General features: G+C 47.1%; 1 protein-coding gene across 1 annotated transcript in view; it reads left to right on the top strand.

Annotated features, from left to right (window-relative positions):
- LOC130126641 (zinc finger protein DPF3-like) overlaps nucleotides 1–12,392 on the top strand; it is a 29,617-nt gene that overhangs the window by 8,159 nt on the left and 9,066 nt on the right. The window contains exon 4 of the mRNA XM_056296246.1: nucleotides 12,160–12,287. Coding sequence (XP_056152221.1) covers nucleotides 12,160–12,287 — 128 coding nt within the window. The remainder of the gene's footprint in view (nucleotides 1–12,159; nucleotides 12,288–12,392) is intronic.

The raw sequence follows: 12,392 nt of genomic DNA, 5'->3' as shown, positions 1-12,392 counted from the left end.
CGGCTGGTAAACTTGTTTTGTGAGAAGAAGAACATGTAATTAGATTTGCCACTGCTGGGAGCAGCGAGACACTGCCCGGCCACTGCAGACAGTATTTAATAAATGTTAGGAAATGGAGTTTGGCCTTCTCTGGGTGCCACTTGAATTAGCTCATTCCTCACTCAACACTCTTACCCACTGTTGTTTTCTCTCTCTCTCTCTCTCTTTCTCTCTTTCTCTCTCTCTCTCTCTCTCTCTCTCTCTCTCTCTCTCTCTCTCTCTCTCTCTCTCTCTCTCTCTCTCTCTCTCTCTCTCTCTCTCTCTCTCTCTCTCTCTCTCTCTCTCTCTCTCTCTCTCTCTCTCTCTCTCTCTCTCTCTCTCTCTCTCTCTCTCTCTCTCATCCATTCCATTTGTCCCCTTATTCTGCCACGTTGGCTGTACAGTGTATTGCATGGCCTATACTCGTGTGCTCAGGAAGCTGGTCCACTCTGCACTACAAACCTGCAGACCCACAGGGGCATTTACACTACAGTAAATAGAATGTGATTAAGAAAGGAGACCATGTTGTCATGGCCGGCTCAAAAACCATGACAAGTAACGGTGACACAAGGCATTAAAGTAAAGAAACCATCCATTTATTTTTAATTAACACAAACAACTAAAAATGTCAAAAAGGCTAGGAGGGGCGGCAGTCAGTAAGTCGGTAGTGTTGTCGTGTTTGCATGAATGATAGAATAGTGAGTGGAGTGTTGCATGGTAAAAGAAAAAAAAAGACAAGGGTGGGGAGCGTAGGGGGCAGAGTTTCATATCTCTCTCCTTCTCTCTCTCGGAAACAAGTGGGGTGCACTCATATAATACTGGGAACACCAGGCCCAGGTGTTCACAATATTTGGCATCCCCAGCCAGGTGTACCCAGGGGATGCCAAAGATGGAAATAAATTGCAAGAGTACTTCAACCACAGACCTGGTTGTTATTGACCACAGGGGGTATGCAGCTGGGTACCAGGTGGCCTGACACATGACACTCGAAAGATGCTTTGCTCCTGACCTAGAGGGAGGCAGAGGTCCAACACAGTCAGTGATTATGTGGTCAAACGGTTCACCAATGGCAGGTATTGGATGCAATGGGGCAGGTTTAGTCACCTGGTTTGGCAGGTTATTTAACATTTGTGGCAAGTACGGCTGCGCAATACATCGAATATTAATCTCGATCACGAGTTTGGCCTCCCACAATTAAATGGACACGATCGACTGTGATGTTAACGTTTAAAATGCGTGCTCCGCTCATAGAACGCCCTGCTGCATATCAAATCAAGCGCTTCCTAAACCAACTCACTGACCAAGTTGTTCCCTTTAAGGCTCATATATGCTCTTTTTACATACGAAAATAAATACGTCCATTTCAAACAATGTAACTGTCACTGCCCAAATACTTCCATGCGTCCTTTATGTTGGCATAGATGTTAAGCAATGCATCCACTAGAGGACAGTCCAGAGTCAAAAGTTTCTAACAACAACAAACATGACGACAGTGTAGGAAGTCGTTTGTTCCTGTGCCCGGGCGAGGTAACATCATAGATATGTTTAAAATTTCTCACCAACTCGCACAACCTCTCCTCAGAAAGTTCCGCCATTTTTTAAACGTCTTCGTCGTGTCTCGCTGGTCTCACTTGAACTTTTTGCTATACTGCCCCCATGATTTCTGATGGTACCGCTCCATTTCGTCCGTATCCGTAATCCTTCAGAAAACATGCAAAAATATGGACAAAATGAGCGCAGAGTACTGACCGAAGGCTCTATCCGTGTCCGTATATGTATTTAACGTTGAGCATAAATGAGGCTATAAGCACACACCCTGCAGCAGCAGCCTTTGCAAAAATTGCCTGGATGTTGCGGCTGCAGCAGGCATGCACACAGAACTGGCTGGGCCCCGCGGCTTTACTCGTATCAACGCATGTGGATGCTCTCTTTCCTACTAAACACATGCAATGAAAACAGAGACCTACTCAGTAACAGGGGTTACATAGGCACACACACACAACATAATAGAACTCTTGGACACACTTAAGCACACCAAGGTCAACAAAGATCTGCTACACTTACACCACACAGTTCATAGTAGGAAACACAATTTCTTACATTATGACTTCATTTTTGCCTCTTATACAGCCATCTGCCTTGTCTGACTGGATGCAAAGCTCTTTATCATGTCTTTAAAGTCCATCTGTTGAGCCACTTCACACTCAATGGCAAGTACTGCCATTATCATTGCTTACATTTAGGATAAATGTGATTATTGCTGGCCTCCATGAGCCCCCCCTAGCGGCTGGGCCCTACAAATCGTTCCTCTTTTTTTCCCCCCCTTATGGGAGGCCCTGTAGAAGAGTAATATATAAAAGAGAGCAGATGGGCAATACAAAAATCAAACGTCTTGAGCAGAAGGCGAAGAGCTAGTCCCTCGAAACGGATCATCAGCCATTGTTTGGAAGTATTTCAGCTTTAGGACAAGTGATGTTAACCAAGAACATATCATATGCAAAGAGTGCTTTAGAATTTTGTCTGTGCCGCAAAAAAACACAACTGAGCTGTTTAACCACCTGACAAAACACCACAAACCACAGTACGATGAAGGCCAAGAAGAGTAACGTCGCTAACATTACCTCACTGAATCCCCATCCTTGTCCAACGTCAACTCGGACATCCATAACAGTGACCCTGTACAGCACGTCACCGTATCCATCCAGTTCCCCAAGACAGACTGAAATAACCACTGCAATCGCACTCCATTTGGCCAATTTTATTTATGTTTTGCTAGTAGGAGATGCACTGAACTCAGGCGAATAAGAACCTTATTTTAAGTCTTATTTTCATGCAAATATTTGTTAATTAGCAGGGATGTTGCATAACGTGAATGTGAAAGCAGTGCTCCGATTATTTAATTTTGGGTAAAAAGTTTTGGTGCAATTTTATTTATATTTTGCTTCTAGGAGATACACTGAATTTAGGTGAATAAGGACCAGTCTTATTTTGATGCAAAGATTTGTACATTAGTAGAAGTGTTGCACAACATGGAAGTGAAAGCAGTGCTCTGTTTATTTAAATGTGAAAGTGCAATAAAAATATTTTGTCCCTAAAATCAATGTATAATCGTGATCCCAATATTGATCAAAATAATCGTGATTACAGGGCGCACGGTGACACAGTGGTTAGCACGGTCACCTCACAACAAGAAGGTCCTGAGTTCGAATCCCGGGGTTGTTCAACCTTGGGGGTCATCCCAGGTCGTCCTCTGTGTGGAGTTTGCATGTTCTCCCCATGTCTGCGTGGGTTTCCTCTGGGTGCTAAGGTTTCCTCCCACAGTCCAAAGGCATGTAGGTCAGGTGAATCAGCCATACTAAATTGTCCCTAGGTGTGAAAGTGTTGGCCCTGTGATGGACTGGTGGCCTGTCCAGGGTGTCTCCCCACCTGCCGCCCAATGACTGCTGGGATGGGCTCCAGCATCCCGCGACCCGAATTCGGATAAGCGGCTTGGATAGTGGATGGATGGATAATCGTAATTATCATTTTTGGCAATCATTGTGCAGCCCTAGTGGCAAGTTTTGGTGTATTCTGACACTTCCTTCTTCAGCCGAGGCCAGAAGAATTACCGCAAAATACAGTCATATGTCTTCCTGACCCCCATATGCCCTGACTGGTCATGAGACAGTCAAGTCAATTTTATTTGTATAGCCCAATATCACAAATTTGCCTCAAGGGGCTTTACAGCAACACAACATCCTGTCCTTAGACCCTTGCGTCGGATAAGGAACAACTCCCTAAAAAAAACCTTTTAACAGGGAGAAAAAATAGAAAAAACCTCAGGGAGCGCAACGGAGGAGTGATCTCTCCCCCAGGACGGACAGCTGCAAAACCAAGTTCTGAAATTTGGCCGGTACTACAGTTTGGAAAATTGAGTTTCTCGCACCAACCTCACTAAAAAGTACCCACTTTCTCACCAGCACACCATTGTTAAGGACATAGGCATGTGCCTTGTCCTTCACCTCTACAACAGGGACTGGAGTCTCCAACAGCTCCTTAATGGAGGGATCCGACTGCTGCTCTGCTATCAGCTCTTTATGTGAAACAGACTGTGGAAAGTCAGACAAATTAACACACGGTTCTTCCTCAACACTCACTTTGTCAGTATCGCCACCAGTACAAGCCCCAGCACGCGTCACTGCACATGCTGCAAACACCTCAGGAAAGTCACACTCAATCTCATCTAGTTGACTGCAAACCACAGGGACTGGATTAACAACTGGAGATGGAGGATCATCGGGCCACACACGCCCACCAGCAACCCCCCTTCCCAAGAATGAGATGGACTCCTTCTACCGGCAACGTCGGGCACACTGTGATGCATACCTCCCCCTGCACCAAATCTGAAAAAGCTGCAGCATATGCACCAGAGCAGACAAGATAGACATTTCTAGACCCAGAACTAATGCTGAATCTCCTCAAAAAAAAAAAGGGGGGGGACTGACACCAGGATAAATGAACCCAATGCACCTGTTTCTCCTGATTTTAACAGGCCCCCTCTCACTGTGTCCTGTTAGGGAAACAAAACCACTTGTTACTAAAGGCTAATAAGTATCATCACAAGGAACTTTCTCATGCACTTGAGGACAAGGTAGGTCCGCAATCACACCCACCACTGAAGCAGCTAATGCAGCAGACTTATTCATTCATTTTTTCCTATTCCCTAGAGCAGCGGTTCCCAAACACTTTAGGCAACGCACCCCCTTCTACAACCCGACCGGTGAGGCATCCCCTCCCCCCCCCACACACACACACCTTGAAAAAAAAATAATGCAACATAGCCTATTTACATAAATATATAGCTGCATTAAAGGCCTCTGAAACTTTGCTGCAACAAAGTTTCGATAAATTGCAACAAAGGCGAGGACGCATACACAGGCTCAAAGGCAGATAGGCCCGTCATGAGAGAAGACTGGGGAAAATGCTCAATTTTCAGCCGCATATAAGAAAAATAGCATCAAGTTTAAACTGCAGTTAACCATGCGTAACATAGCGGTTACGGAAATTAGGACATCAGTAATTTCAATCAAATTGCAATACGGTTACTCATGAGCCACCACGTAACGAGCAACACCATTTCACCAACATTACATTTTTTCTGCTCGTAAACCCCCCCTAGAGGCAGCTCAGGCACACCAAGGGGTGCGTGCCACCACACTTTGGGAGTCCTTGCCTTAGAGCATAGAAATCTGCTTTCACATGCTCCTTTTTTGCGATGGTAGTCACACTTTTCCCCTGTCACGCAAATCCGTCACCTTCACATCCACCTCAGGCTCGACTGAACCCACAGACAGAAATCCATGCCCAACAGCACTATACTTAGAGCCGCCAACCTTACGCACAATTCCCCGATCACTGTGGTGAGTCACAACAGACTGATCTGCTACCGCAGCTGCCGCACCACCTCTTTTTACCTGTTGCTGTGTTATATATGTGGCAGAACGGCTGTGAACTGCATTTCTAAACTGTTCCAAAAAAATAAGATCACACAAATCATCAAAAGTTTCCACATCAGAAGCCGTACGCCGGCAATTAAAACTATTCAGGGAGTTTTTTGAAAACTGGACTGTTTCCTACAGCTCCTGAACCGCCTTCGGAAGCATCTCATGGACCTTAAAAACAGCAGATTTTACTGATTCATAGCCCACACTATCTGTCACAGACAAAGCTGAATATGCCTCCTGTGTCTTCCCGGGCAGTACACTCTGCAGCATGGTTGTGCGATCGGCATCAGGCTAGCCCCTAGCGTCAGCCACCCTTTCAAACAGGGAAGAAAATGTTTCAGGGGCATCGGGGTGGTGTGGCAGTCTATTCCGTTGACTACCAACACGGGGATCGCTGGTTCTAATCCCCGTGTTACCTCCGGCTTGGTCGGACGTCCCTACAGACACAATTGGCTGTGTCTGTGGGTGGGAAGCCGGATGTGGTTATGTGTCCTGATCGCTGCACTAGCACCTCCTCTGGTTGGTCGGGGCGCCTATTCAAGGGGGAGGGGGAACTGGGGGGGGGGCTAGCTTGATCCTCCCCCTGGGGAAACTCCTCACTGTCACATGAAAAGAAGCGGCTGGTGACTCCACATGTATGGGAGGAGGCATGTGGTAGTCTGCAGCCCTCCCCGGCAGAGAGGGTGGAGAAGGGACCAGGACAGCTTGGAAGAGTGGAGTAGTTGGCCATGTACAACTGGGGAGGGGAAAAAAGGGGGGGGGTTTGAGGGTCCCTCACATTGAACCTCTGAACCAGCTGAAAATTACCCATCGAATCAAAATGCGAAGAGGATCGGTCACCAGAAGAACTATCCCCACTTAAACCGTGACCAGTACCTAGGCTACATTTACCTTATCTGACCAAATCTAATTTTTCATGCCATCCTAGCCTGCTCAGTCTCATACTTCATTTCTTCCAAAACCAATTCTTTATCGATGTCACATTTCCTTTTCTCAAGTTCCATGCAATCCTTTATCCCTTCCTGCTCTGTTTGCAACGATAACAAAGCTTTCTGCTGCTGAAAAGACAAACCTGTGCTCTGGATTGATGGCGAAGACTCCAGCAGCACCGTCAACAACACCTCCTGTTGTACCCGGCAACACATTCATCACTTACAAGTCAGCCTTTAAAGTAAACTTAACTATACTCCTGAGCCTTTTGTCACTTTCAGCCTTATCGTGGTCTGCAATTTTCAACAACCGCTCTTTCGTACAGCCATCTAAAAACATGTCTGATGAGAGTCTAAAAAAAAATCGTCAACAGGGGCGTTTGGGTGGTGTGGTGGTCTATTCCGTTGTCTACCAACATGGGGATCTCTGGTTCGAATCTCTGTGTTACCTCCGGCTTGGTCAGACATCACTACAGACACAGTTGGCCGTGTCTGCGGGTGAGAAGCTGGACGTGGGTAGTATGTGTCCTGGTCGCTGCACTAGCATCTCCTCTGGTCAGCCGGGGCACCTGTTCAAGGGGGAGGGGGGACTGGGGGAAATAGTTTGACCCTCCACACGCTACATCCCGCTGGTGAAACTCCTCACTTCCCGGTGAAAAGAAGCACCTGACCAACTCCACATGTATCGTAGGAGACATGTGGTAGTCTGCAGCCCTCCCCGGATCGGCAGAGGGGGTGGAGCAGCGACCAGGACGGCTCGGAAAGTTAGGGTAATTGGCCAGGTACAATTGGGGAGAAAAGGGGGGGGGGTCGTCAACATGAGCCATTTTACAAACCCAGTCCAATAGAACGCCGTTGTCAACACGCAGGCCACAAAAAGCAAACAGGAGCATCCCCTCTATATGTCTAACCAAATGCTAATCCAACTCGCCCCTGGTCTTCCTGTGGTTCCTTGCAGTGGGCACTAAAGACTGATGGTATGGAGAAGTGACCAGCCACTGGCAACCACCCCACAGCCACGGACATGCTCCCGAGACAGAGCTCTAACCACATTCACCCCAACACTACAAAAACAACAAACCGGTGAAATTCAAAAGGAGCAACACTGACAGTGGAAATAGCTTTAGCTCCAGAACAATTACACACCAGCATTTCAACACGTACCGTCCTTTGGTCCAACAAGTCTTCCAATTCACAACTCCAACCATGCCCTTCTAAACACAAAGACGTTCGGCTCCCCCGGGTGTTTTCTTTGCCCTCACTTACACAGAACAAGGCGCAAACCAGAATGTGATCATAAATCAGGAAATCCCTTAATAACCTGCCTCTGGTGACATACCCACCAACCCCGCCACTGATTGGTCCCTCCACTCAGACTGCCTGGGGAAGTCCTGCAACCAACAGCACCTGGACATGTTCCAGCACAAGGAGGATAACCGATTAGATGCACACAAACAAAACACTGAGGAGTTAGACTCGGATGAGCCCCCCAATCTGTTATGGCCGGCTCAAAAACCACGACAAATAACGGGAGGTGACACAAAGTAAAGAAAGCATCCATTTGTTTGAAACTAACACAAACAACTAAAAATGTCAAAAAGGCTATGAGGTGTGGCAGTCAGTAAGTCTGTAATGTCAGCGTGTATGCATGAATGATAGAATAGTGAGTGGCGTGTTGGATGGTAAAAGGAGAAACAAAGATAAGGACGGGGAGTGTAGAGAGCAGAGTTTCACCTTTCTCTCTCTCTCTCTCTCTCTCTCTCTCTCTCTCTCTCTCTCTCTCTCTCTCTCTCTCTCTCTCTCTCTCTCTCTCTCTCTCAGAACAAGTGGGGTGCGCTCTTATAATACCGGTAACACCGGGCCCGGGTGTTCCCAATAAATGACGACCCGACCACACTTACTAAGAGATAAAATGTACTTTTATTAATTCCCATGGGGAAATTCATCCTCTGCCTTTAACCCATCCCAACACACCCTGGAAGCAGTGGGCAGCTGCCGTGCAGCACCCGGGGAACAACTCCAGTTCTTCTTGCCATACCTGGGTCAGGGGCATAGACAGGAGTATTAACCCTAACCTGCATGTCTTTTGATGGTGGGAGGAAACTGGAGCACCCGGAGGAAACCCACTCAGACACGGGGAGAACATGCAAACTCCACACACAAAGGACGGCCTGGGGTTTGAACCCAGGACCTTCTTGCTGTGAGGGAACAGTGCTAACCTTATGCTTGGGGCGGCACGTTGGCACGGTGGTTAGCGCTGTTGCCTCACAACAAGAAGGTCCTGGGTTTGAACCCCAGGCTTGTCCACCTTTGGGGGTCATCCCAGGTTGTCCTCTGTATGGAGTTTGCATGTTCTCCCAGTTTCTGCAGTGGGTTTTCTCCGGATGCTCCGGTTTCCCCACCATCAAAAAAGACATGCGTGTTAGGGTTAATACTCCTGTCTGTGCCCTTGACTGAGGCATGGCAAGACGAACTGGAGTTGGTCCCCGTGTGCAGCACGGCGGCTGCCCACTGCTCCTAGCTACACAGCTAGGAAGGGTTAAATGCAGAGCGTAATTTCCCTATGGGGATCAATAAAGTATCTCAAAATCAAAAATAACCACTGGGCCACCGTGCTGCCCACCATGCTGCTGGGCACCTGCAACACAAAACACAAAGGCAAGCAGCCAGCCCAACAGGCAAAAAAGGTTTGGTTGTCACAGTGTACTCTGTGGCACAACCAGTATGTGTTTGATATCAATTTAAAGCTTTTGCCCAAATTTGCATCCATTTGCTGTGGTAGGTGTAAGACTAAAAAAAGGTTTGGGAAGTGTAGAAACAAGGGGAGGGGGTTAGTGAGGAAGCTACAGAGGGAAAGTGAAATGGAGAGATAGTGTATGAACCAAGCTTTTGTTTCCCAAACTCCGAAACACATCCCATTGTAGCCTATTGTTTCCCACTGATCTCCCTGTCACTGCACTGCCCAAGACCAACCCCCCCCCCCCACACACACACACACACACACATACACATGCGCTTACAGCAATACACACGCAAACACACCTCCTTTCCCCTTCGCCACAGCAGTGGATTGCATGCCGTTTGTGTTTTCGTGCATGTGTCCCTGGCAGAGGGACATTAACTGATTTAACCTGGCGTCTCTTATACAGAGCAGGTTGTGCAGCTGGCCAGAGGTGGCCAGTGTAGGGCAACAGCCACGAGTACTGCTAGCTGGCTGACTGGATTGCTGGCTGGTTGGTTGTCTAGCTTCCAAGGCAGGCTGTCTAACTGATGGTGTGCGAGAGACTCGGGCTGCATGCAGAATCAGCTCTCTGCTGCAGGCTGCTGCCGGCTCTATTTTTAGCCCCCCAGCTCCCATGGGTTCAGAGGAGGGGGTGGAGGGACTGTCTCGTCGCGGAGAGTTGAAAGTCAAAGTGTGCAGACACAATGGTTGGGGGCTGCCGCCACGTGGTGGAGAGGCCCCTAGAAAGAGCCATGGTGTATCTACCTCTCACTCGCAACTCCCGTACCTACACTCACCTACAGAGACCTCTGGCATTTATCAGCTTGTTCACGTTGAGCATTTCAAGAGGGTCTTTTTAGCAAGTGCGGCGGTGGGCGCCTATGAGGGACTGATAAAAAAAGCCGGTGTTGAGGAGCTTTGAAGTGTGTCCTCTTTTAAAACATCCACTGAGCGGCTGGATGAACCTGGAGCTCTCTGCAGAGACGAGGGTGTGTAAATAAAGCGTGTGGCTCCGACTGCCTGTCAAAGCTTCTGTTTGTTCTCTTTTTTTTTGTCTGCTCAACCTGCTTCCCTCCTACACTGTTTGTTTAGATCTTCAGCTCGATATAGGAGGAGATATGTACGGCACATTCATTTCAAAGTAATACACCAATGAAATGACCCTGTGCCTTGCATATGCCTATGGAGTTTGTCAAAAAGCCTTATAAATGACTTCAGTAGGGTGGCATTGACAAATGCGTGCACTAGAGCCTGTATTAGCATCAGAAATTAGCATCTCTTGTGATGGGGTTTTCTGGCATTTTCTGCAATGTGTTGCTGGGAAATTAGCTGTGATGATTTGTCTCAGTGCAGACGGGGAAAAGGTAACAGCTGTTGTTACAAACTGGAGTCTCGAGGATTTGCTTCGCGCTTTCATTTGTTTTGGTTTGACGCCTTGCGAAAGATTCCTGCAAAATTAGTGGGTAGAAAAAGCAGAATGTAATGTGTGACACTGATTGTCGGTGTCAGAAATATGCATCAAAAATATGTCTTCTGCTCACCCACCCAAAGTTTCTGTTCAGACACTGGGGAGAACTTCTGCACACTGAATCCATGCAGTTTTTATTTTGAATTTTTATTTTGAGTTTTCGTCTCCTTTCCTTCCTCCATTTGAAATGAAGCAGAGTTACCCACTGCCACTTCATCAACACTGTTCCCACCTCAGCCGCAGCAAATTTGCTTCTATTTTTGATGCGCAGCTACCTGCCCCCCCCCCATCTTTGGCTGCTTCGCTCAAGACATAAAACACCGTATATGCCCCGTTTCATTTTTGCATGGGGAAAGTCCTACCTGCAGGGCTCCAGACTAACTTGCTTCACCCCCGCCCCAAAAAACAATTTTGAGCCATCCCAAAGTCAGTGTAAACTGTACCAAATTCTAAATGTTGTCTTTTAACTTTCTCACCAAAAACAACATTTTACAAGAACATTTGAAGACATCATAATAAGAAATCATAATAAGACATTATAATAAGACATCATAATAAGGTACAGAGCACAGCGCTACACTTAACTTCTGAGAGTGAAATTAACTGTGTGTGTGTGTGTGTGTGTGTGTGTGTGTGTGTGTGTGTGTGTGTGTGTGTGAAGGGGGGGGGGTGGACAACCAGCTCGGAGCACCAGCAGGCTGCAGCTTTGCTCTCTGCTACGCTCACATTTTAGAGAATGTAATTAATATTTTCCTCATTAATGATGTATTATTTCACCACCCGTGACCCGACCCGTCCGCTATTAATCAGAGTGCCTGGCTAAAGTTAGATGGCTAGACTGTTTCAATCCAATGACTAATAAAAAATACATCCAATTAAATTTTTCCTTAGACTCGGGGTTTATGGGCCCTCTCGGGTTCAAGGAAGGTGATGCGGTGCCCCCTTGGTGCTCCATCTGTGCTTTGTTTAACCAGAGCAGCACATATGTGAGGTTCTGCTAGCAAGCTGTTTGACACTGAGGGGATGGATGGACCGGCACCGCAGGTGCATTTCAGGTGCTGAGTGTCCAGCCAGTGATAGTAACTATAGTAACAGCATGAGAAGATGCGTGCCGTTGTAGTCAGTGCTTGGTTCAGTTTGTCATTTTTTTAACCGATGGTTTAAAATGAATTTTAAAAAATCCCTTTCGTCCTGGAGGCATCCTGGGGAAGATCTCTGTTCATCCCAAACGCATTTTTGATCGTCGACGGGACACCATTAGTCTCGAGGCCTGCCTACCTGACAGTAACTGTTAGAATTAGCAGCTGCAAAAGCATTCATGATTATGATATTTGAGAATTAGCCGTTTCCTTGAATACACCAGTGACTAAGTTTCATGAATGACATTTTTTTGCATTTAAAACATCGGAATTTGCACGATTTGTGTAACCAATAAACTGAGTGACTGGTCTTTGCTGTTCCCACGTTAGTATTCATGTGGCGATATTTCCGTGGATGATAAAATGATGACTCACTGTATGTGCCTTTGTTTTTGTGCAGATGGAAGCCTCATGTCCAGGGACTCCCTGCCGAACCAGAGCACCACACTGGAGGCCCTGCTTCGAGGAGAGGGTCTGGACAAGAGGAACAACTCCAAGAACGACGAGGAGAGCCTGCTTGAGATCCAGGTGAGTTCTGGCCGGGACTTTGTCATCATGTTTGTGCGGCGAGGTTTCTTAATTGTTAGGAAGGCATTCCTGTTAATCAAAGAACGTTGAATCCTTCTGTATCCA

This window comes from Lampris incognitus, chromosome 16 (genome assembly GCF_029633865.1).
Source record: "Lampris incognitus isolate fLamInc1 chromosome 16, fLamInc1.hap2, whole genome shotgun sequence".
Taxonomy (NCBI): domain Eukaryota; kingdom Metazoa; phylum Chordata; class Actinopteri; order Lampriformes; family Lampridae; genus Lampris; species Lampris incognitus.
This window is presented reverse-complemented; position numbering and strand designations above follow the sequence as displayed.